Source organism: Chelon labrosus, assembly GCF_963514085.1.
Source record: "Chelon labrosus genome assembly, chromosome: 16".
Classification (NCBI taxonomy): Eukaryota; Metazoa; Chordata; class Actinopteri; order Mugiliformes; family Mugilidae; genus Chelon; species Chelon labrosus.
The window spans coordinates 18,013,605-18,035,667 of record NC_140349.1 but is presented as its reverse complement, the minus strand read 5'-3'; the positions used below and the strand labels follow the sequence as shown (position 1 = coordinate 18,035,667).

At 41.9% G+C, this 22,063-nt stretch overlaps 1 protein-coding gene across 1 annotated transcript in view; it reads left to right on the top strand.

Annotated features, from left to right (window-relative positions):
- Positions 1 to 22,063, top strand: part of csmd2 (CUB and Sushi multiple domains 2) — a gene marked incomplete at its 5' end in the record, with an annotated part of 258,538 nt that overhangs the window by 65,268 nt on the left and 171,207 nt on the right. Inside the window, 2 exons of the mRNA XM_084562774.1 lie at positions 9,307 to 9,501; positions 14,257 to 14,464. Of these exons, the coding sequence (XP_084418900.1) occupies positions 9,307 to 9,501; positions 14,257 to 14,464 (403 nt within the window). The remainder of the gene's footprint in view (positions 1 to 9,306; positions 9,502 to 14,256; positions 14,465 to 22,063) is intronic.

Here is a 22,063-nt window from a genome sequence, read left to right as displayed (position 1 = left end):
AGTTTATTTGAGTCTCATAACCAAGCCACAGTATACATGCTGCAGTCCATTTCCTGGTGTTCACAAGCACCTTTTGTTTGAAAATGCAATGGCCTGAAGTATTTTTTTTAATTTAGTTTTTGATTTCCTAAAGTCACAAAAGATTGTCTTGGTTTATTTTAATTTCAGTGAATGCCTAACACAGGTGTGACCATCAGATTATTGCAAGAAATTTGTACTTTTAAGCACATGCTGTTTGATATGTTCAAGAAAGAGTATAAATGTTTCTGTAAAAGGAACCGAAACTGTTAAAAGTGTTGCTAAACGTGGCAAATGTTAAATAAATTTTAGTTGGTGTCTATATCCATGATTTTATTTTAATTGTGCAGTAATGATTTAGTCAAACTAAATGTTAATTTTGAAGAATAATCACATTACAAAGGTAAATGTGGCCATTATTTGTGTTGTGATGTTGATTTTAGGAGGCATGCTGTATTAAGATAAGATAATCCTTTATTTATCCCATGGTGGGGAAATGTGCAGTGTTGTAGCAGCGTACCGGACAGGGACAGTGCACACAATAATAACAATATTGTATTAATTCCAATTGCAATTGTAAGGTATATCTTTATTGTTGTGGAGGACACACTAAACTAATTCAGTTAACATTCACATATAATCTTCTGGATTTTGTGTTGGTGTGCACCCGTGTACTTGAGCCTGCAATTGTGACCACAGAACTTGTTTTGTTTGAAAGAGTAATGTCAGTAGAGAGATAAGCCTGAAAAGCCAGGGGGATTTAGATGCTTCAATCCAGACCGAGTCAAGGCCATACACATATGTACTGATCTCTCCTCCCAGCTCTCATCCTGTCTCTCATCTGTCTTCTGGCTTTCCTTGAAGTCTCTCCTCCTCCCTGATCCCTCTTAGTTTAGTCTCATATATAGTGAATGGCTACTGAATGGCACATTATTCCGTTTTGCAGACGTTGTCGGCAGCCATCAATTCTGTATGAAGCTCCCCTTCACACCTCAGCGCTTCCCACACAGCGACTGGCCCTTTTTACTGCACCTGCTGTTGTGTGCGTGGGAAATGTGGATATCCGGAGTTTATTCTAGCCTGCATTTGTATGCGTTTGATTGTGACTATATGGAGGTTCAAATCCTCATTCTCTCCCTGCAGTCCCTAATCCCAAAACGTTCAGGCAGCAACACGCAGTGAAACATTAACTGCTAGCTGCACACACAGGTGTGCTTTACACATACAAAAACGCACTCAAATGTGGTGTCACACACCAACTTTTTATTTGTTTTTCGCCTCCCAGTTCAAATTTGATTTTGCTAATTGCTTATTTCACTGCCTCTGAATCTGAGCTTGTAAAATAAGCATTGTAATGTAGTTCTACTGAAAACACAACCCAATACCTACAGTGATTTGTGCTAAAAAACAAATAAAATTAAGGCAAATATGAAGGCAAATTTAGTACATTGCATTCAGGGGATGATAGAATTCCAAGTATTGGAAGTCTAGAATTTTAAGTCTCAAAACCCGCCTGAATAATTTACCACCAGACTGAGAAAATAGGGAATTTTGATATAACTTATCTCATGTTAAATCGGGACAGACACACTGTGACTCCACAGGCACAGGAGCATTATCTCCCATGTGCACGTACACATCTTTTGTATTTTGACATTAAAAAAAACAAACAAAAAAAACACAGTACAAATGTGCAGACCTGAAATTTCACTTCTGATACAAATAGGGCATACTATGCAGTACATTGGTTCAGCTCTCAAGTATGTTGTTTATTATTTGGCATACCTTTAATTAGTGATGCACGATATATCGGCCGCCGATATAATATCGGCCGATATGGTCATTTTTTTACACATCGGTATCGGTCAGGTGTAAAAATAGAGCCGATGTGAACAGGCCGATAATTATTCCTGTGTATTTGATGTGTGTGCAGAGCTAGTGAGCGGAGCTGAGCGGTGCGAATGTCCTGCTCCTCGCTCAGGTGGCTGATCAGTCGGCCGCTCCTCCGCTCAAATTCACGTCAGGCCGCTCCGCTCAATTTCGCTCCCCGCTCCACCTAAAAGTCCTCCCCCGCTGCAGCGAAATCGCTCCACGCTCGCTCCAATTTAAAAGAGGGAGAAATAACCCTATCAGTTTCCTTTCTAAAATATTTCACGAACTCCATCTTGCCATGGCAATTTTTCTGAAAATGAACGGTTTTGGTTTTATTAGGAAGAAATGAATTCTGGGTGGATTTGGGCACGCGTCAGGCTGGTGGTGTGAGCGGTATCGGAGCGGAACAGAGCGCCCGCTCCGGCCTCTAAATTAACAAGCGTTCCGCGCTCCACCAAAATTCCATCCGCTCCGCCCCTCGCTCGCTCGCGCTCCGCTCACTAGCTCTGATAGCAGTAGCTTTCTTCCGCTGCTTAGCATTAGCTAGTTTTTCATATTCTTTGTAGGCTTCGGGATGCTTGTTTTTTAAGTGGGTGATCAAATTGGTTGTGTTGAACGATTTGACACGAGCTCCCCCTCGCATCACCCGGCCTTCACAGTCATTACATACAGCATAGCGAGGAGTCATTACATACAGCATAGGATCCTCTTCAAAGACTTTGAAAAATGACCAAACAGACGACATCTCTGCTCAACTAAAGATTTTTTAATGTTTACAGAAAACAGTATCAGTCATTTTATTTTGCTAAGTGGCTTTGGCCATTTTTTAGGCCTACTACTGTACCTTAAATATTTTTCAATGTTATCAGAATACAGTATCAGTCATTTCTGAAAATAAAATGCAAAAGTAAAAGATGATTTTGATTATCATAAAAATGTGTTTCATATATATATATCGACATCGGTAAATATCGGTATCGGCCATAACAGCAATATTAACATCGGTTATTGGTATCGGCCAGAATTTTTACATCGGTGCATCACTACCTTTAATCAGTAAAATTATTTGATTGACATTCTGCCTTTTTAATTACCTATCCAACACTTGATTCTATGTCAACGGTTATATTAAGTTAAATGTAATCAGACAAAATAGTAATACAGAATATTTATTTAAAATATGCCACACGTGCAGCTTGAAATTGAGAAAAGCTCAAACAGCTATCCCTCGAAAATGATGACGGAAAACACTGAGCTCTTGGAGGAGCTATAGGGAAAGCAGCATTCTGCATTCCTCAGCCTCTCTAACCAGAAGTGATGGGAGTTGCCAGCTTTTGTCCGGCCCATGTGTAGGGAACAGCAGGCATTGATTGAATTGCTGCTTGACAAAGCAGAAACTGCTTATTGAGCTAATGCACCTGTGTGTTGGGATCGATCTTGCAATGTCACTTCCAAATGCATAGCAGGAAGATGCGGAGGAAGGAAAGAGGCACAGGAAATGGAAAGGAATGAGGGAGGGATTTAGGGTGAAACCAAGAAAAGTAGTGAGGTGAGACATAGCGAGATGAATACAGAAGTGGGTACATAAATAGCTGCGGAGAGGTGAAGGCAAAAAAATCTGTCTTTTAGAGAGCTGAGTTGGACTTCACTCACCAAAGTGTGAGTCGCTGTATGGCCATCGTGTCTTTTGGTGTCCTGCTTTCTTTTGCTGGAAACTTATTTAGAGCCAGGTGCTGTAGAATGTCACTTTTTGCTATTGATGACAGTGCAACATCCCTGTAACTGTTTATTCCTTCCTACTTCTCTCTCTCCTACACTCTCTTTTTTCTCTTTTACTTGAAAATACAAAATCACTATCCAACATATTTTGCCTTATATTGCTTTGTTTTTCGAAAAACAAAAAAATGGAACTGGCAGGAAAAAAACTGACTGGAGGAGAAAAAGGCTACCTAGTAAAATGTGTGTTGTCCTGTGAGACAAATCAAGCCAGGAAAAAGCAGTTCCTTGCCTCGTACATGCATTTTATTCTGCACCTCCATTGTACCGCTCAAGGCAATTTTTGGGTTTAACTACAAGTCCTGCTTTGTTAAACTGTCAATCAGTCACTGTCTTCTGCTATTTGATACATAGCAGACGGAGTGATGACGTACCGACTGTAATGAAGCAGGCTTGTCTCCCCAGCTGCTGCCTCGAGATGTTCATCATGGATTTTCTTGCCATCTTTAATTATTCCCTGCCTTCTCCTTTCCTTGACCATGGAGTTTTTCAGGAGTATACAAATAGGAAGAGACAAGCAGCAATGTGATAGCAAGAAACCTTGGACTGTTAATAAAATTCAGCGATATGAATGAGGTGACAATCACTGGGAGCGACTAATGCTCTACAGTCAACACAGTCTGCAACTTTGGTTCCTACCACCAACTTCATATGCTGATAGTGGAGTTGGAGTGTTGGGTGAACCTAAATTGAGCGTCGACATCATATTTTCTTTTCAAGTAGAGAGTTTGGGATGGCAAGGAGAGCAGGTTCTTGGGGGATCCATGCTTGGATCAAAACAAACTGTACCAGGACCATCTGTGACCTGAAAGAAAAGTGGATAAAGTATCACTGTTGAAGCGTAGTCTTGCTCTGTCTATTTACAAGCAGTTTTGTTTTGCTCTTGTCAAAAAACATTTTGGATGGAAAATATACCAGAGCTTTACCTCGGCAACCGGAGCCAGGAATGTTTACTCGTGACCAACTGCTACAAAGTGAAGAGCAAATCACTTTATATGTGCCTTGGGCCTTAGATTTAATAAACTGTCTTTGTCCCACCAACATTTGTAGCTTTCCCCGGCAAAGAAGGACAATGAACTAATCTGTCCTAGAACGTATCAGAGAAGCATTATTATTATTTTTTTTATTCTTTGCCTTTCCTACTGTTGGTGATATGTAACAGTGAATTCAGAAAGTATTCAGACACCTTCAGTTTTTGCACACTTTGTGTTTATTTAATTTTAGATGGCCCATAAATCTGCATCTCATTAACGAGCAAATGTGAGGCTGTAACTGCTGCCTACTGGGCATCTAGTCAAAGGGTTTGAATACTTGTTTAGCAAATAAAAGTTCTGTGTTCTCTTTTAGTAAATTTGAAAACATGGTTTCACTTTGTCATTATGTCTTAGGAAAAGACCCATATGAAGCCTCTCTGCAGTGCCACATTTTTATGATCTCCTTATTTTTGCAGCATAAGCTTTTTTTTTTTAAGAATTATTTCGTGACAAATGCATTGTACAGTCTGCAAGGGTATATATACACCTATTCCCTTTTCCTGAAAGAATGAGAGAATGACAAATTGAGGAACAGGCTTGAAGACACCCAGGAAGAGAGAACATCAGTCTTATTGGGGTCAAAGGTCATCCCACAAGAGACAAATTTCATATCGTCTCCTTCCTTACTGTCCTTTGTCCTAGTCACTGGGAATGAGAGGGGGTGAGAAGAATGGAATGGAAGGGAATGAATAAAAAAATGCAAGTAGATGATGTAAGGGACGGATGTTGTGATGGATGGTACTGCGCCTTGCTCTCACTGTATGTGTGTGTATGTACATATGGTTAAAGTACTTTAGAGCGTTCATATATTTCTGCTACCAGCCAATGTGCGCTGAAGAGGGATCTGCATTGATGGACGAGGAGCATCCTTTGCCGTTTCAGCAGTGGAAGTCCTTAAAGCGTCCAGGCTCCAGGGATGAGCTGTGTCACAGTCTCCCATCCCACTGACTTATGGACCTGCCATGAAGAACACCTAAGGGCTTCCGATGACAGGTTGGATGCGGGGGGTTGGGAAGCAGCGTTCCACGTGATGACAGGAGCAAGACTTTGTGAAAAGCACGCACCTTTTATTCTTTAAATCAGAAACTACCGTTACGTTTCACAGTAAAGACTGAGAACTTGGAGAAAATTTGTGAGATAATTCTGATGTACGATAGCGTGTGCAGGGAGGGATGTTAATGGAGATTAATGTGAAGTCATCTCAGAAATATTTAAATGATCTCATTATTCCTCTCAAACCCCTTTGTGTGCATTTGATTTTTGTTGTTGTTTATTGTCTTCTGCTTCCTGCAACTCCCATTTTCCTACTCTATTCTTGGGATTTAGCCTGTGGCAATAAATGGAATAGATTTTGATAAATGAGTTCAAAAGTCTGGCTGTTATTTAATGTACTGCTTCCTTGGTTTCCTGAATTTGGCTAGGATAGACACTCTGGAACCAGGTTTTTCTGCTTTGTTACATCTAAAGAAAGATATCACGTTTGCATGAATTTCCAAAGGAAAAATAATTGCCTGAAAACCATGCAGGGATAAAATAAATCCATTTTCAGGTTTGCTCTCTGTCTGACACAAAAGAAATACCATCAATGTTTTTTTTTGTTGTTTGTTTTTTAATCTCAGTCAATCTCACAATCTCATTTGTGACAGATTCACATTGGTAGGTATAAAAAGAATACTGATGCTTCTCATGCAGGTTAAAAATTGTATTTGCCACTTCTGTGCTCTAGGCATAGCCCTGTTCTGTGGATTGCACAAGTAATGGCACTATTAGACTTAATTTACTGCCCAAACTAATAACCTGAAATGGAGAGTGTGATGAGAATATTACATACGTGCGAGCACATACGCACACACACACACGTTTACCCAGTGCGGGCCTGCCCGTGCTTGCACATCTTCACTCTGACAGTGCTGTGCCCTCAATCAGTTTTAATGCAGCAAAATCAGTCATCCTGTTCAACTCTCCCTCTCTCTGCCGCTGTCTTGCACACATACACGCTCGCCATCGTTCCCAGTCGGTGGTTAAACCCTCTCTTTCTCCCACTTCTGTCATCGTCATCTTCCATTTATCCCCTATCCAAAAATAGACCGTTCTCACAGACGTTCTGACTTCCTGTCGGAGGAAAAGCACAGGTGTAACTAATAACATTAATGATGGCTCTGTTCCATTTAAATGTGCCAGTAACCGTTGCCAGTGAGCCAGCATGTACAATATCAACTCTCTGGCACTGGCACATCTAAATGAATCCAGCCAGAGTTAATGTTGTTCGTTACACTTGTCACAAATAAAAGTGGCCGCTTTTTCTATACCTCACGCCTCCCCTCATCCTTCCATTTTATCTGCACTGACCCTCCTCCGCGCTTCAGTAAATTGATCAAGCCTTTCGGACACGAGTGATGTGTCGATCCAGCCTTACCTGGTCATAATCACAAGGACGGGGCAATTACAGTACTTTCTTGACAATAGGGCCCCCTGTGGCTGTGCTGCAGTAACTGATGCCTCAGTCCCCACAGCTAATATGCAAATCAGAAAGAGTCCTTGTGCGTATGCTAATCTGGTAGTGATGGAAGGGAAGCAATATTAAGGCAGCCTTGGCGGTCAAAATAAAGGCTATGGCGCAGTGGAGCCTAAAAGTGACAAGTCAGTCTCTCATTCGAGTCCTGGATTAGGCCAGAAGGAGAGTATCCAAGTACTAACCAGGTATTTAAAAGGTAAATCAGCAATGAGTCACTTAGGGTGTCCTTGATGTGCATGAGCAGGTGTTCTGCCTTCAACAGATGATGGAGAACACCTGCCGCAAAAGCACTGATTGGGATGTAGTTTGAAGTGCAATGTGCAGCTGCAGTCTTTTGCCCTAAGTGAGCCACTGCTGATTTTAGCCTCTTTAGGAAAGTAGGGAAATGTTGGGGGCGACGACAAAGACTTGGCAGACATATCTAGGTGTTGGCCAACGATGCTTTTACAGAGGATGGAGGCTACTTTATGCCTGGTTGGTTTCTAGGTTGGAAATGTGCAGGCCCATATAAAACAAACTAGCACTCGATGGGGTAAGGCCTATATCTGACACATTTTTAACCAAATTTAGTTCAGGAAGGAAGATACTGACAATTACCAATCTAGTCACCAAACACACGTTAATACTTTCATTTATGTTCTGTAGTTCATGTACCAAATCCGATAAAGGATGATGTAATTTGTCATTTACAAATGAGGACTGATATAATGTGTTGTACATTGTCTTTGTTTTGGAAATCCCAACCCCCTTCAAACCTTACACTACCTCATCTGTGGACACAGAGTGAAAACATGACCACAAGATGTTTGAATCTGTATCCAGCTGTGAGTGAGCATGAGTCTTCCTCTGCTTCACAGTTATGGCTGTGAGGAAACGCACACGCACAGATTTCACAGAGGTACACAGAGGTCATGTTTGTTGTCTGGACACAAACTGTTTGCAGTGTATTTATTTGCCAGCCAGTTAATTCCACAGCTCATGCTCTGAGGAATACACTGTTGGGTACAATGATTGATCTGTCCTTGTTAGACCTTGCTGTGAGGAACTTGTAGCTTAGGATAGACATGTGGGAAAAATTTTAAATGGTTTTGTGTTGTTCATTTTATTCAACCACTTTAACATGCCAGTCTCGCAGTCTTATTCATCGTTGTCTAAGCTTATTGGTCTGAAATGGAAAGGCATGTGCTAAACTGAATGAGATACTTAATTTCTTATTACGATCAGCATTTTCCAGGCACCCCAATAAGCTGATTGCCTTTGAAATGTTGTCCTTTGTATTGCATTTTGAAGCTGGGAGGCATCCGATAGGATGAAAACGTGTGCATTGAGTGTGAAGATGAGGTGCCAGTGAGCTGTGTTGCCGTGTAGGAGCCGCTCTGTCCTCGCCTGAGTTCAGCCCAGTCCCTGTGGAGGGACCGAGTTTCATCCAAAGTCCAGCACATGTTCTGGCCAGGTCCCTCGCTGTGTGGGAGTGTGTGACCGGTGCTGTAAGCTGGATGACACAGTGTGTGTGTGTATGTGTGATATGCATGTTTGGTCATTACCCTTCTAGTCATACTCTGAGGATTTGTTATCGGAAATGCAGCAGGAACAAACCCATCAACCCACTTTGCACCTATATATTATTGTAGCCAATTTACTACAGGCTTAGCTGTTTGCTGGGAAATCACAACTAAAGGAAGAAGGTTCAGAGGCAAGAGGTTGGCTGAACTTCCTCTGAACTTGATTTACATATCACACAACTGGACAACGTTCTATCAATAGAAGCATGCACATGGTTGCACTGGAGGTCAACATGGCATTCACTAGTGAATCATCTGAAGCACTTATTGTGTTATGTTTTATTGACTATGGTATGGATTGTTGCACTTTATCGGCAGCCCTGCCGCTACACCAAAATATCTGCACATGTTCAGGAAGATAAGATTTTATCAGTGTGTTTTTAAAGGAAATCACTGCTTGGGTCACACGTGTTATCTGTCATCAGACTCTTCCTGTACCTTGGCTCTTGGTAATGCTAACATGAGGCAGTGCCAATTTTGCCAGAAACTGCTTTATCAACTATGCATTTCCTCTCTTCTCCCTCTCTAGCTCTGCCCAGCTACACTTGTGGTAATCCTGGACAGCTATTGAACGGCCACCAGCAGGGGTCCACTTTCAATATCGGGGACAAAATCCGCTACAGCTGCAGCCCGGGCTATGTGCTAGAGGGTCACACCACCCTCTCCTGCCTCGCCACTTCTGCTGGTACAGCTGCCTGGGATTTTCCCCTTCCCTACTGCAGAGGTACGTAAGAGTGACAGTGGCATCATAACACGTCTTTAGGCTAAATCTGTAAATCTTCAGATCAACTTGATCACACCACTGACTTTGTAGGAACAATTTTCCAACCCAGGCTGTTTTGACAGCCAGCTCACAGATATGTCACCAGTAATAGAATTTATTTTGTTGAGTGTTTGCAAAACTTGCTAATGATATTTAAAAATAGAAAAAAAAATGAATGTTTTAGACAGAATAGATGGACCAAGTATAAAAAATGTGACGTGCAAAACTGAAACACAAAAGTTTGTGTGCTGTTTTATCTCTACGTGTCACAACTCTGAAAACCTTACAAAGAATCAGTTTGCTTTTGAGAAAAAGTGTGTTTTATTCACTCGTTGATGTGACCCTTGATCCAGCCCACACACACGCACCTATACATGCCTCCACATGACCTGACATCGTTTTCTGTATTTCTACTGATATCTTATTTACCATGACAGGACGTCATGTGTTAGCTCCCAGTCAGGTGCTTGTGCCAGTTGTCGTTCCCTCAGAGTTAGCAAGCACCCCTGCGGCAGAGACACCTGCCAGTGTGTGTTGTCTGACCCAACATGACACAGTTCTTGAACATAGTTCACTGTAGGCAAAGGTGATGCTCTTGTGTGTGTGTGTGTGTGTGTGCGTGTGTGTGTGTGTGTATATATATACATACATTTCAACACAATTTATCTTTGTATATTTGTTACATAAACTGAGGACATGCGAGTTTGTGTCCACGTATGTCTGTTTGCTGTGTTGAGTGTGTGTGTGTTCCTGTGTATCCATGTGGCCAATAGTTTGTGTCAGTGTGCCTGCTGAGCAGACCGCTGAGACACTGAGCCATCTGCGGCTAGGCCGGGAGTCAGGAAGCCCACATAGGAGCACACATGGCTGGGCACCACGCGCCAGCACAGTCCCCACCCACCCAATCACATGCAGACACATGCCTGTACTCCGTACCTAAATGGGAAACTATTCTGTGTGAATTTTTTAATCCCTTCTTTGTCATTTACTATAGTTCACGCAAGAAAGCGTCAATAACTGTGCCGTCTCTCTTCCCACTGTCTTTTGCTCTGTAATTCGCTTACAATTCGTGTTTAGACCCAAACTTGGCTCTTTTTATTCTCATCCCACATTCTCACCCAGGCTCCATCCTGGATACAAAAAGAAGAAGAAAAAAAAACTGCTCAAGCACTCAAGGATGTGATTATGCCACCTTTTCAGAAGAAATTACACGCCAACAAGTTTTAGAAACTAGCAATTTCCCCTGTGATTAATTGAGGTCTCCCAGTGCCACATAAAAGTCAACATGTACACCTGAGTGCTCCTTCATAATGCATAAGTGTATTGTTAATGTCACTCCAATTATAGAGGCTGCCCATATGTGCAGGAGCAGAACTCGTGGTTCATTTGGGAGCAGGGGGAACATTTTGGCACAGACACCATTCTGGACGCAGGAGAGTTCAAACTTGCCAGCAGTGATAGCCAGCTACTGATCAGCTCATATAATGTTCCTGAACAGGTCCTGTTTTGTGCTCATCAATTTGTTTTCCTTGCTGATACCTACATCACTGATTTTATGAGTAACATTACAAGTGATCTGACATCAATTCATTATTTCTGATACACTTAATGATCTGCTTGCAGTCTGTACCATCGCTGTTTTCTCTTCTACAAATATGCCTTATATTTTGCTGCTACGGATTTTTTGCCATGAACGAGCTTATATTGACAAGTTTTAAATGTCAGTTCAGATACCTACAGCGTCACACGCCCACACAACTATTTGTCTTTGGTATGTACACATTCTTTCCTTGTTAAAAAAGCACTCAGATTCTTAGTTGTATTCTGACATATGCAGTCGCCAGTTTAAAAGTATAAAGTCCCAAATATAGCAGGGCAGAGTTGCTCCCCTTTCGGAAGTACATGATCTTATTTCTGAAAATACTGTATATGTGCAATTTCAGACAAAACTTAATGGTACTTTCACCATCTTTATGTCAAACCTTAATTCTTTTGTCTCTTATACTTATCTACCATCATATATAATTCATAGCACAATTGTTCATTTAATCCTGTAAACAAGGTTCCACTGTCTTCCATTCAAGGGGTGGGCCTTCACTTCTCTATGTTTGAGTTACCTACATATGTGGTGTATGTATAATAATGTATTTTTCCTCCATATGGTATCCATATTAAATATTCATGCTTTGTAACTTGCATGCATTGTCAGTGCTTTCCAAAATTGTGGTTGCCATGACAGTGAGAGGAACTGAAACAGCTTGTTACACTTATGGAAAACCATGACATCTTAAGTGACAGCCTGAAAATATGTACTGTTCAACCGTGGGAAGCAGTCTGACGTCTACAATTGACTGAGGAAAAAATTTAATAACTTTCTGCACACCTAACATTTTGAAGTATTCAACATTATTTTTTGGGTTTCTCGTGGTTCACAGCATAGCCAGTTTTAGCTCAATTGTCGTACAGAGAGCTTTCTTCGGCCAGTGGCAGACACAAAATTCAGACTGAGAGTCAAGGTGAGGGAGAGTGTTAAGAGTCGGAGAGTTCTCTTCAAGTGTGAAAAAACAGTCTTGTGCGGAATATCAATGCACTTCCTCGTCCTTTCTTCTGTCTGCATTCTACTTCCTGTCACTCCCACTGCAACAATCACCTGTCACACCCCTCTCCGACTCTCTCTTTCTTCATTGTCCACCCTCCCTCTGCACTTTTCTTTCGTCTATCCTCGCATGTCACCTGTCATCCCCTTCTCCTCGGCCTTCTGTCGTGGTTTCCCTCCTATTGAAGTTCACACCTCACAGGTTTACGCTCGTCCATACACCTCCTTGCCCTCCCTTGGGGGGTTTGCCGTGGTGACAGCTACGATGGATGATGGACAGAGCCTGATGCTTCTGAGCAAACTCCCTCCCCCTTTAAAATACCGCATACAGCTTGCTGGCTGCCCACTATAATGAGTCCCACGCCAGCTTGATGCAGTTATGCACTCTCTCACACACACACACACACACACACACACAACTTTACAAGTAATACTATAGTGGAAGTGTCATGTTAAACTTCTATTGACATGTCCCCTCTGTTTACCGATATCATCTGTGCAGTACTGTAGTCTGTATGTTGCTGTAAATATATCACATTGTTCAAAGCTTTAATGAACATATCAGAAGCTGGGCAGGGGTATTATCCTGGCAACACTTAAATTAATGCTTTATTATTTAATAAAGTTTGGGTTTATTATCCTTAAAGCCACTGCAAAGAGGGAAGACTTGCGTTGATTAACACAAATCTGAATTAATCAGAATTTAATCACTTCTCTGCACATTGCATTAAGTTGCATCATGTGGCCTGCCCTGCATCCTGCTGACTGTAAAGGCGCTGTAGGGCATTTTGAAATCCTGTGACTGCTGTCTCTCTGGCCTTTGGCAAAAATTGCAGACAAAGGAACAATATGCTGTAACCCTTTAAGCATTTTCATGCTCCTGAATTTGAAAATATGCAATTTGACTCATAGTGAAAAGATAATGTGTGGCCAGAATGTTTTTTTTTTTTTTTAACATGCTGCACACAAGGTTCAGGAACCTGAACGCTTCATCCACTAAGTTCCCACTAATCTAAAGCCTACGTGACACAGTTTAGAAAACTTTTCTTGCTGAATCGTTATGTCTGTGTCATATACATCTTTGTCATTGGGTATTTTCTCAAAGGGACTAGCCACTTGATCATGATTAGGATCCCCTTTAATGTTTTCACATAACATATTTGATGTATGGAATTTCTGGCTTGTGTGTTACAACGTGAGCTATTACTTCAAGAAAGTGATGCATGATGGGTATTAATGCAGTTTTCTATATGTACATTTGAAGTGTGTGTGCTGGATTTAGCTTAACAGCACACTCTCAACAACACGTCTGGCTTGTCTTATATGTTCTTATTTGACATACACTATATGTATCTTACAGTAGATTGATTTTATCAAAAAAACATGTTCTAACTAAATGGCCTAAAGACCATCTTTTGACCAGCCACGGCGTCCATCGTGACTTGCTGCGATATTGACATTGTCCTTAAGTACACACATGGACGACAACTTTCAAGCTCAATTTTGATCATTATGTGCGACTGTATCTTGCTTGGTGGTGTGTGTCCATCAAGAGACAGACAAACAGAAGACATATAAACTCAAAGTTTACAAAGCAATCAAACTGCATTTGTTGCTTTTACATTTACAGTAGGTCTGGGGTCACATTTTGCTTTGATGTCAAATAAATACACACACAGAGACACACTCAGAATGTAAATACAGTACTTGCCATGTGGCCGTGGCTGATACAAATGCAGTGAAAAACTGCATCTTAAACCAAACTGCTTCCAAGAGCTTGATGGGATAGTGTGTATACTGTGTATGTGAACAGTGTCTGTCTTCAAAAAGTTTCTATCCAAAACTGCAGTTTCAGAAAGATTGCTCTTGTAATTGGTCTCCTATTTGTACCATTCCCAGCTTGGATATCAGTACCTTCATCGGTCAAACTTGACCTTTATCTGCAGTTAAGCTGCAGTTTATGTGCTTTAGCCTTTTGCTCTCCTCACACTCCTGCTGTTTCCAGTTGTCCGTACATTTTCAAGTATTTCTACATCTCATTTCTGTAATTATCTTTGTTTTATAAAGATCCCTCTTTTGTTGAATCTTTCACAACTTTCTCTTTCCTGCAATCCCTGCAGCGGATGATGGATGTGGAGGGACTCTGCGGGGCCAGAGTGGGGTGATCACCACTCCTAATTACCCAGCTGAGTATAACAACAATGCTGACTGCACCTGGACAGTGCTGGCCGAGCCAGGAGACACCATTGCCCTGGTTTTCTCTGACTTTCAGCTGGAGGACGACTACGACCTGCTGGAGGTCAGCGGCACTGAGGGTTCTTCACAGTGGTGAGTAGTCGGCTTTCCGACTTTTTGTCTATTGAGAGAGATAAGCAAGGGACAGGGAAGCAGGAGTGTAGTGTTGCACCGTTTGCACTCAGGCACTCTTTCAGAAGAAGGGATGAGCTAGAAGTGGATGAGTGTTTGGCAGGGCCCATGGAGTTGGATCATAGCTGTCTCAGAAGTGTTACTGGTGATGTCTTCAAAAGGAAATTGATGGATAACAGTAATTTATTTGACTGGCGGTTCCTAGCTCTCATTTTACAAACTCAAGTAGGGTGTATCGTGTGGTTTGTGGTTTTACGGAGTAATTTGAACACTCAATCTTGGTCACACACTCTCACTCATTCTCTCAATTACTCAGTCTCACACAAACACACATGCTCAGCTCTAATGATGAAGAGGTAGGATATCCTGGCGTCAGTGTGGGTCTCTCACCATCTGTGGCAGCTCCTCCTCTCTCTGACAACTCTCTCAGCTCAGGAAGTAATTAGTGGGCTCCATTACCACCGCCAGCCGTATAGTGTTGTTTCACCGACACTCACACAAATGCAGTACAGTCCATATAGCCACAAGTGGACATGCACACAGAAGTATTCACACTTTCAGCCACACTACCATGTATTTGTGCTGGCATTTTAAGAACTTGTGCAAACAGATGTACTCTTTCACACTCTCTTTGCAACTTTTTGCCTCCTTCATTTACCACTCGGGGATTAATATTAGGGATGGCTCGATACAACTTTTTCATGTCCGATACCAATACCGATACTGCAACTTGGAGTATCTGCCGATACCGATATCAATCCGATACCTTCTTTTCTCCTCTGTTAAGTTGTTAATAATATATATAGTTTGTATAGATGTACTTTGCTTAATATGGACATCTAAAAACACCATGGTCAAACTGTGCAACAAATATTCTGCTCCCCTAAGAAGAAAGAAATAAAATAGCCCATGATGTGCCTCAAGCCATAAGCACTTTATTTAAACTTCAAATCAGTGCAAACTGCAAACTTGAATGTTTCTTCTTTCACATGTAACCTCTGGGGTTGAATTGTATGTAAAACACCCATATCAAACTAGATATAGAATGGACTCGGTTCTAATGTTCCATTGAAGACTATAGGACAGGGGTGCCCACACTTCTTTGGCTTGCGAGCTGCTTTTACAATGACCAAGTCAAAGTGATCTACCTATCCTAAGTCATATTGATTGTTGCTACAGTGTTAAAAGCTCTATCCAGCTTTGTTTTTATTTTTATCAAGAAAAACTGGTACACTGCACCTTTAGAAAAAATAGCGCTGTCTCTTTAAGAAAGACGGTAGTCTTGAGTTGTGGTTGAAGTTGTGCGTGGCTGTGGATGTGTGCCGCTGAATTGAGGGCATGTTGCAAATATAAAGTAAAAATAAATAAAGATGAACGTTGTCTTCCTGTTTGTTTTGGAGGTGCAACAGATAATTGTTAAGCCAGACTAACATCTAAAACATATATTTATTTTTTTTTCAATGGCACGCTATCAACCCGCACCGGTCGATCGCGATCGACGCAATGGGCACCCTGCTATAGGACATATAGCTGCTTTAAGTGACTGCTAACTTTAAATAACTGTCACAAACACTTGCGTCCAGTGCTGCTGCCACCCCTTGAGACACGTGTTGCACAAGTTGCATTCGGCTGTTTTACCTTTCTCTTCCTTGCGTGCAAAGTAACTCCACACAGATGACATGATAAGAGCGCTAGGCTAATTCACTGTCACGACGTTCTGTTTACACACGCTTGCAGCAGATGCTCTCTGTTTCACGCAAAGTTAAGTTGAGCATTTGGGCTTAGGTATCGGATCGGACGGGCTATAGTTATTTTTTTCGATGTTCGATCCTGAAATTTTGACCAATATCGGACCGATACCAATCCCAAGTATCGGATCGAGCTATCCCTAATTAATATTAGCATGAAAATGTACATGGGTCAACAACAGGTGGATAGATTTTCTTATGATACACAGATTTGCCTTGGGTAAAACATAAAAACGCAGGTTTGGTTTCAGTAACATGTAGGAGAGCTGGAGTTTGGATAAACAAGGGAAGACAGACGAGACTTTGAAGTTGCTGCCACAAGCAATTGACAGGAAGAGACGAGGGGTAGCGATGACTGAGCTATTAAACACTTGAGACAGACTCTGAAAATAAGCATTAAGAGGACTGTTGATAAAGGAAACAGGTTCAGAAAGAATATATGAGAAGTCATCTTAGATTGGGATAGCCCCCTGGAAACTTCACGTCAGCTTCACTCTTTCACTCAGTAGTTAAGCATAAACTCTGTCTGAGAAGAATTTGATTGACTGTAAGTGGCCTTAAAACTAAGAATTCTGTCTTGTAGTGTGATATTAAAGTCTCTTTGAATCTCTGCTTAACCCATGGAAGGTTGATTGCTTCCCACACTACCACAGACGGCAACCTCACTCATTTTTCCTATTTAACATTGTCCTAGACTCTGATTTTCTCTCTGTTGCCACGCGGGCTGCCCAAATCTCTATTGAGTGCATTGTCTTTCGTTACGGATTGTTGCCGGGGACGCCAGCAGTAGTGCACCTGCGGCATGGCTGCACTGTCTTTAAGAACAAGTACAAAGCAAAACAGTGGGAAGTGGGTGACCAGAATGTTGGAAGAAGGGCTATTGGCAAGCAACGCATAGAGCAAGTCACATGGTTGATTATGCACATTGCAAGGAATTAGCAGCACAAGAGACGGAGGACACCATGCAGACATTCTGTCTTCATCTCAGTCTTCTGTAACCGCTTGTCCTGTGAAGGGTTGTGGGGGGCTGGAGCCTATCCAGGCTATCATCGGGTGAAAAGTGGGGTACACTCTGGACAGGTTGCCAGTCTATTGCAGGGCTAACACCTTCTTACTGTGAGGCATCAGTGCTAACCACCACACCACTTCTTCTGTCTTCCTTCTGTTGTTTCAGTCTTTTCTAGTTATGCCAACTTCCGTTTTACCTACATACCACTGACTTCAGAATTGTTGGTTTTCTTCCCTTATGCAATAACTTACAATCTAATGTGTCTAGATTGCAGAGTATAAGTTTGGAGTGAGCAGGGAGCAGTAAGAATATACAAAGGGAACCAGTAAGGCAAGGGCAGGACCTTTGTAGGAGATGGGCGAATGTGAACTGGGGAGACGGGTGGAAGAGTTAAAACTTCTCATTGACAGGTGGCCAGTTAGAAAGGTCTACCACTTCTTGTGGTATGATGGTGCTGACCTGAGGCATGCATCCTCTCAGCAAATGGATCAGTGAATCTTCTAGAGAGTGAGGCTTGAGGATTGTGTCCTCGCTCTTTCTCTAATAAAGTTTGTCAGGTCTGTGGGATACATAAAGGTTGAGTTTCTGCTGTTAACTGTGAATGAATGTTTGCAATCCAGTTTAGGAATTTTAGGAATTTAGGAAGATTCTCACCATATGGCCTATTTTCAATGCTTTTAAGGATCAAATCTCTTAATGCTTTTATGATTTCATTGCATTAGTGTTGGCATCCCAACATCCTATTGGGTGTTTAAACATGTGGGTAAAGGAGGGGGTTTATTGATTGATACTTGACTGACAGGTTGAGCAGTCCAATAGGAGAAGTGAGGCCAGGATTCAGGCTGAAAATCATGCTTCTCTGATTGATCCACACCAGCTCAAATGAAAGCAGGTCAAGTTTGTGTGCTCTCTGTTCCCCTTGTTGTGTGTCTGTGTATGTTCGTTGTGAGGAAGTGAATGGAACAGAATAAACACCATCAATCACCATCAAGGACATTGCGTGTTTGAATATGTTGAATCTGATCTTCCAGTCTTGTTCACCGTACCTCCTGGTGCTTTGATTGGCGGCCCTGCAAACTTAGCATTCTGAAAATGTAGCAAGAAAAGACAGGCCTGAAGACTGACACCAGGAAGTGAGATGTGGATTGAATGTGGCAGTGGGGAGGGCTGGTGAATTCTTCAAGTGAATTCCACCTCCACTCTGCAGTACCCTGACAGGACTTCTTTGGCGTTGCTTGCCCAGGGGAAACACATTACTCTGCCATTAGACTGTTTGCATCCACATTGATTTTGTTCCTCATCACCATCCACTCTGTGGCAATGTAAATAATGCCTGATGCACGCCAATTGCCAAATCCTCATTCACCCGCTTCCTACTAAGTGGAACTCACTGCTATTTGACTTATAATATTCTTGGTTGCTCAATTGTTTTCCAAAGCACCGCATTGCATTTTCTTCTACCAGCAGTGTTCCCTTGAGATGTTCAAAGCAGCTCCCACAGCACCTTGGATACTGTAAATAGAGAGTATAAAATGCTTGAATCTGTACTTGAAAGAATTCTGAATATTGGCATTGTTCCCTTGGTTTTACAGAAAAAAAAAAAAAAAGCATTCTATTGAAAGAAAATAAAAAAAGCCACATCACAGTAAAATGATTGCACCATTTTACAGAAAATGTTCCCAAACAAAACTTCCCTTTCTGGTAACTTTTGCAAACTCTATTTCCCATGAGGATTTTTTTTCTTTCTCTTCTTTTATCAATGCATCCATTTCTGACAGCAGGTACCTCCCTGGGTAAATGCAACTTATTTCTTTATGTTAGGAGATCTAAGAGCCCAATGAATTTTGATCCCCCTAGGTAGCCTCCTATCCTTTCTCCTCTTCCTTTTAACCCTACACCCTATGGAATGGAGACACTGACTGATTCAGCAAGCATATGGGTTATTCCTGCAGTGCTGATATGTGTCAGCTTGTCACAACCCGGGGAGGGAGCACATCTCTGTGTGCGTATACGTACGGCAGAAAGAGATAAAGAGTTGTTGGAGGAGAGCACAGAACACTGGATATATATTGATTAGTTGTGAGGTTGACTCACCTGAGAGTGAGTGAACGGTCTTCGGAACAGCTTTTTAAGTCCAGGGGTTGTTTTCTTTTTTTTTTTTTTCCCAATGGGAGTTTTGTGGAGATAAATGCCTGAACTTTTGTTTTTGTGTTCAAAGGCGATGGGAAAGGTTTTTTTTTTTTTCCATGTTGGGTCTCTTGAGATTTAAGTTGGAGTTTACTGCACCGCAAATTCGATTTACCTTAGATTTGTGCACAGCGTTGGGCACGTAGCCATGCAACCATTAAGAGAGTGCATATTAACACATGTATGCAAATGTATTCATGCCTACTGCTGTTCACCATGGGGGTGATATATTTGTCCCTCACACTCACCCAGCAAGACTCCACAGCAGCGTCCATCACGTCAAGCTATTGGCTGCCAGAATTAATTCGCTGTTATATAAATGGTCACAGTGAGAGAGTGCATGGAAGTGAGTGATTGTTCAGCATATTCTCTGACCATTGTTGACCTGGAAGCACAAGAAGAGGTGGTTGCCCACTTGGGTTCCCCAAAGTTCCTTGCTTGAAAGCCTAATTTAATGCACGTACAGGTGCAGGGGCGGTGATTCTCAGCGAGTGAATATAGAGCTCTGCCAACGCATGCAGGGCCTTTTTGCATAGATGTGTTTTAAATAGATGCTATGTGATGGTCAAGGGGGCGAATTTTCTCACTGTGAATGCTGAATGCACTTTTCCATCCATTTCTTATGTTGTGGACTGTTTCTCACATCACCAGCTGTTGGGAGTAAAGAAAGCGTTTTGCTTTGCAGATTTTCTCGTAGTTCACTGCAACATCACTAATCTGGTCACGTCGCTCCGTCTCTCTGTCTTTCTCAATCTCTCTCCCTGCTATGTAGGTATCATAAAGTGTCTGAGTGGATAGTTTTGTCTCATTGTCTAATGAAAGTCTATCGGCTCTCATAATACTTTCTGTTGTGATTCGCTGTAAGTGGTGCTGTCATCATAAAAGCCCTCATACAGATTATCCAAAACAAAACGTGTAACATGCAGCAGAAGTTTGAGAGTTTTGAAACGCAGCTGAAGGTATTCATGCCAGACGATTTGCTTTTGATTTGTGAAAACACTGTTGACTCACATATTCCCCCAACTTCTATTGCACTGTGCATATCTGAGAGCCCCAACCCCAAACTACACTCTTCTAAGCTTTAGAATCAAGAAAGCTCACGTGGAGATAAACACTGGCTGAGATGTCTCCCGCCTGATGTTAGAAAAGCCCTGACGCTTGTCAAGGATCATCACGTCAATGGCAATGAAACAAAGGCCCTGAATCGTGCTGTGAAGGGGTTATATATACCAGCCACACCTATCAAACCTTCTTATCTCGCTGCATTTAGATCCGTTAGTCTTACATGTGCTTTCATTCTGTCAACGCATCTATCTTTTAACCTTCCACTACTCTCTTCCCTATGAATAACTTCAGACATGCAACTTACAGATCAATTGTGCATAAGTCTATTCCTAAAATAAACATAATTTTTATATTTCAAAGTAGACATATGAACAATTGAGGTTTTGAAAGACAGTAATCCATTTTCTCTCCAGGATATATTTCAAAGATTTGAGATGGACTTAATCATGAGGTTGTGGTGGTATTGTGTTATCTGCTGGACATGTATTATATGCATTCTATGTAAGATGATGGATTAAGCTGCCACTATGCTTCTTCAGAAGTGTTTGTCATATGGTGAAATAGCTTTAGAAATCTCCTCCTTGAATGTCTTTTTTCCCCATTCTGCAGGTTTTTTTTTTTTACATTGTTAGCTAACATCCAAAAGCATAGCTGGCTTATTAGGCTTTGCTCGACCAGTGGATCAATAGTCCTCGTTGCCAGCCGCCTCCACAACGGACCCTCAAAGTCTGTTTGTCTGCACTTGGTTGTGGACTCAATCTGCAACGTGACATTGATCAAAACAGCATTTATGATGAACTTGGCGCCAGCCGCCAAGAAATTCTCCAGTGGAACATTATCTCCAGCACCTGGTGCCATGCTGCAGATTGGCTCACCCAAGCACTCTGCACTGTGCTACTCACTCTGTCACATTGCTCAGGCTAAGAGCTACAGAGAGGAGAGGGGATTTTCAGTGCAGGGAGCAAGGTTAACAAAAAATGGGCCACAGCTTGTCCACGCATTCTTATCAACCTTTCAGGTTTTGTCAAGGTGACCCATGTTTCAGATGTATTGTCAGTTGCCACAGCGAGTGGGAAGACATTATATTCTTGATGATTACATGTCATTAATTGTCATTGATCATCTGTGTTATGCTAAATAACAGCAGGCGCAGCAATTTGCAAGGCAATATTTATACTAACCCACAAGCCGGCTCCCTTGAGGAAAGTAGCCTGGATCACAGAGTGTCTGTGTAAGCATGTCTAGCCATGTGTTACCACATCCCCCTCCATTCCACTGACACCAAAGAACAGGCAGAGGTCGGAGGTAATGGGCTAGATCACTGTGCCCTGACTGGATGTCTTTTTAGTTGTTTTTACTAAGCACTGCACCGTCGGGATCCAATCTGTGGCTTTTAACAGCCCCACAGATGCAATAATGGTTCATGATTTGTACACAGAGTCGTGTTTTGAGTTTCGCTCATCGGCACCCTGGGCCATTAAATGGATTGGCGGCTTTTTTGAGATACATACTTTCATTTATGCCACAAAAAGGCCCATAACTCAGTAGCTG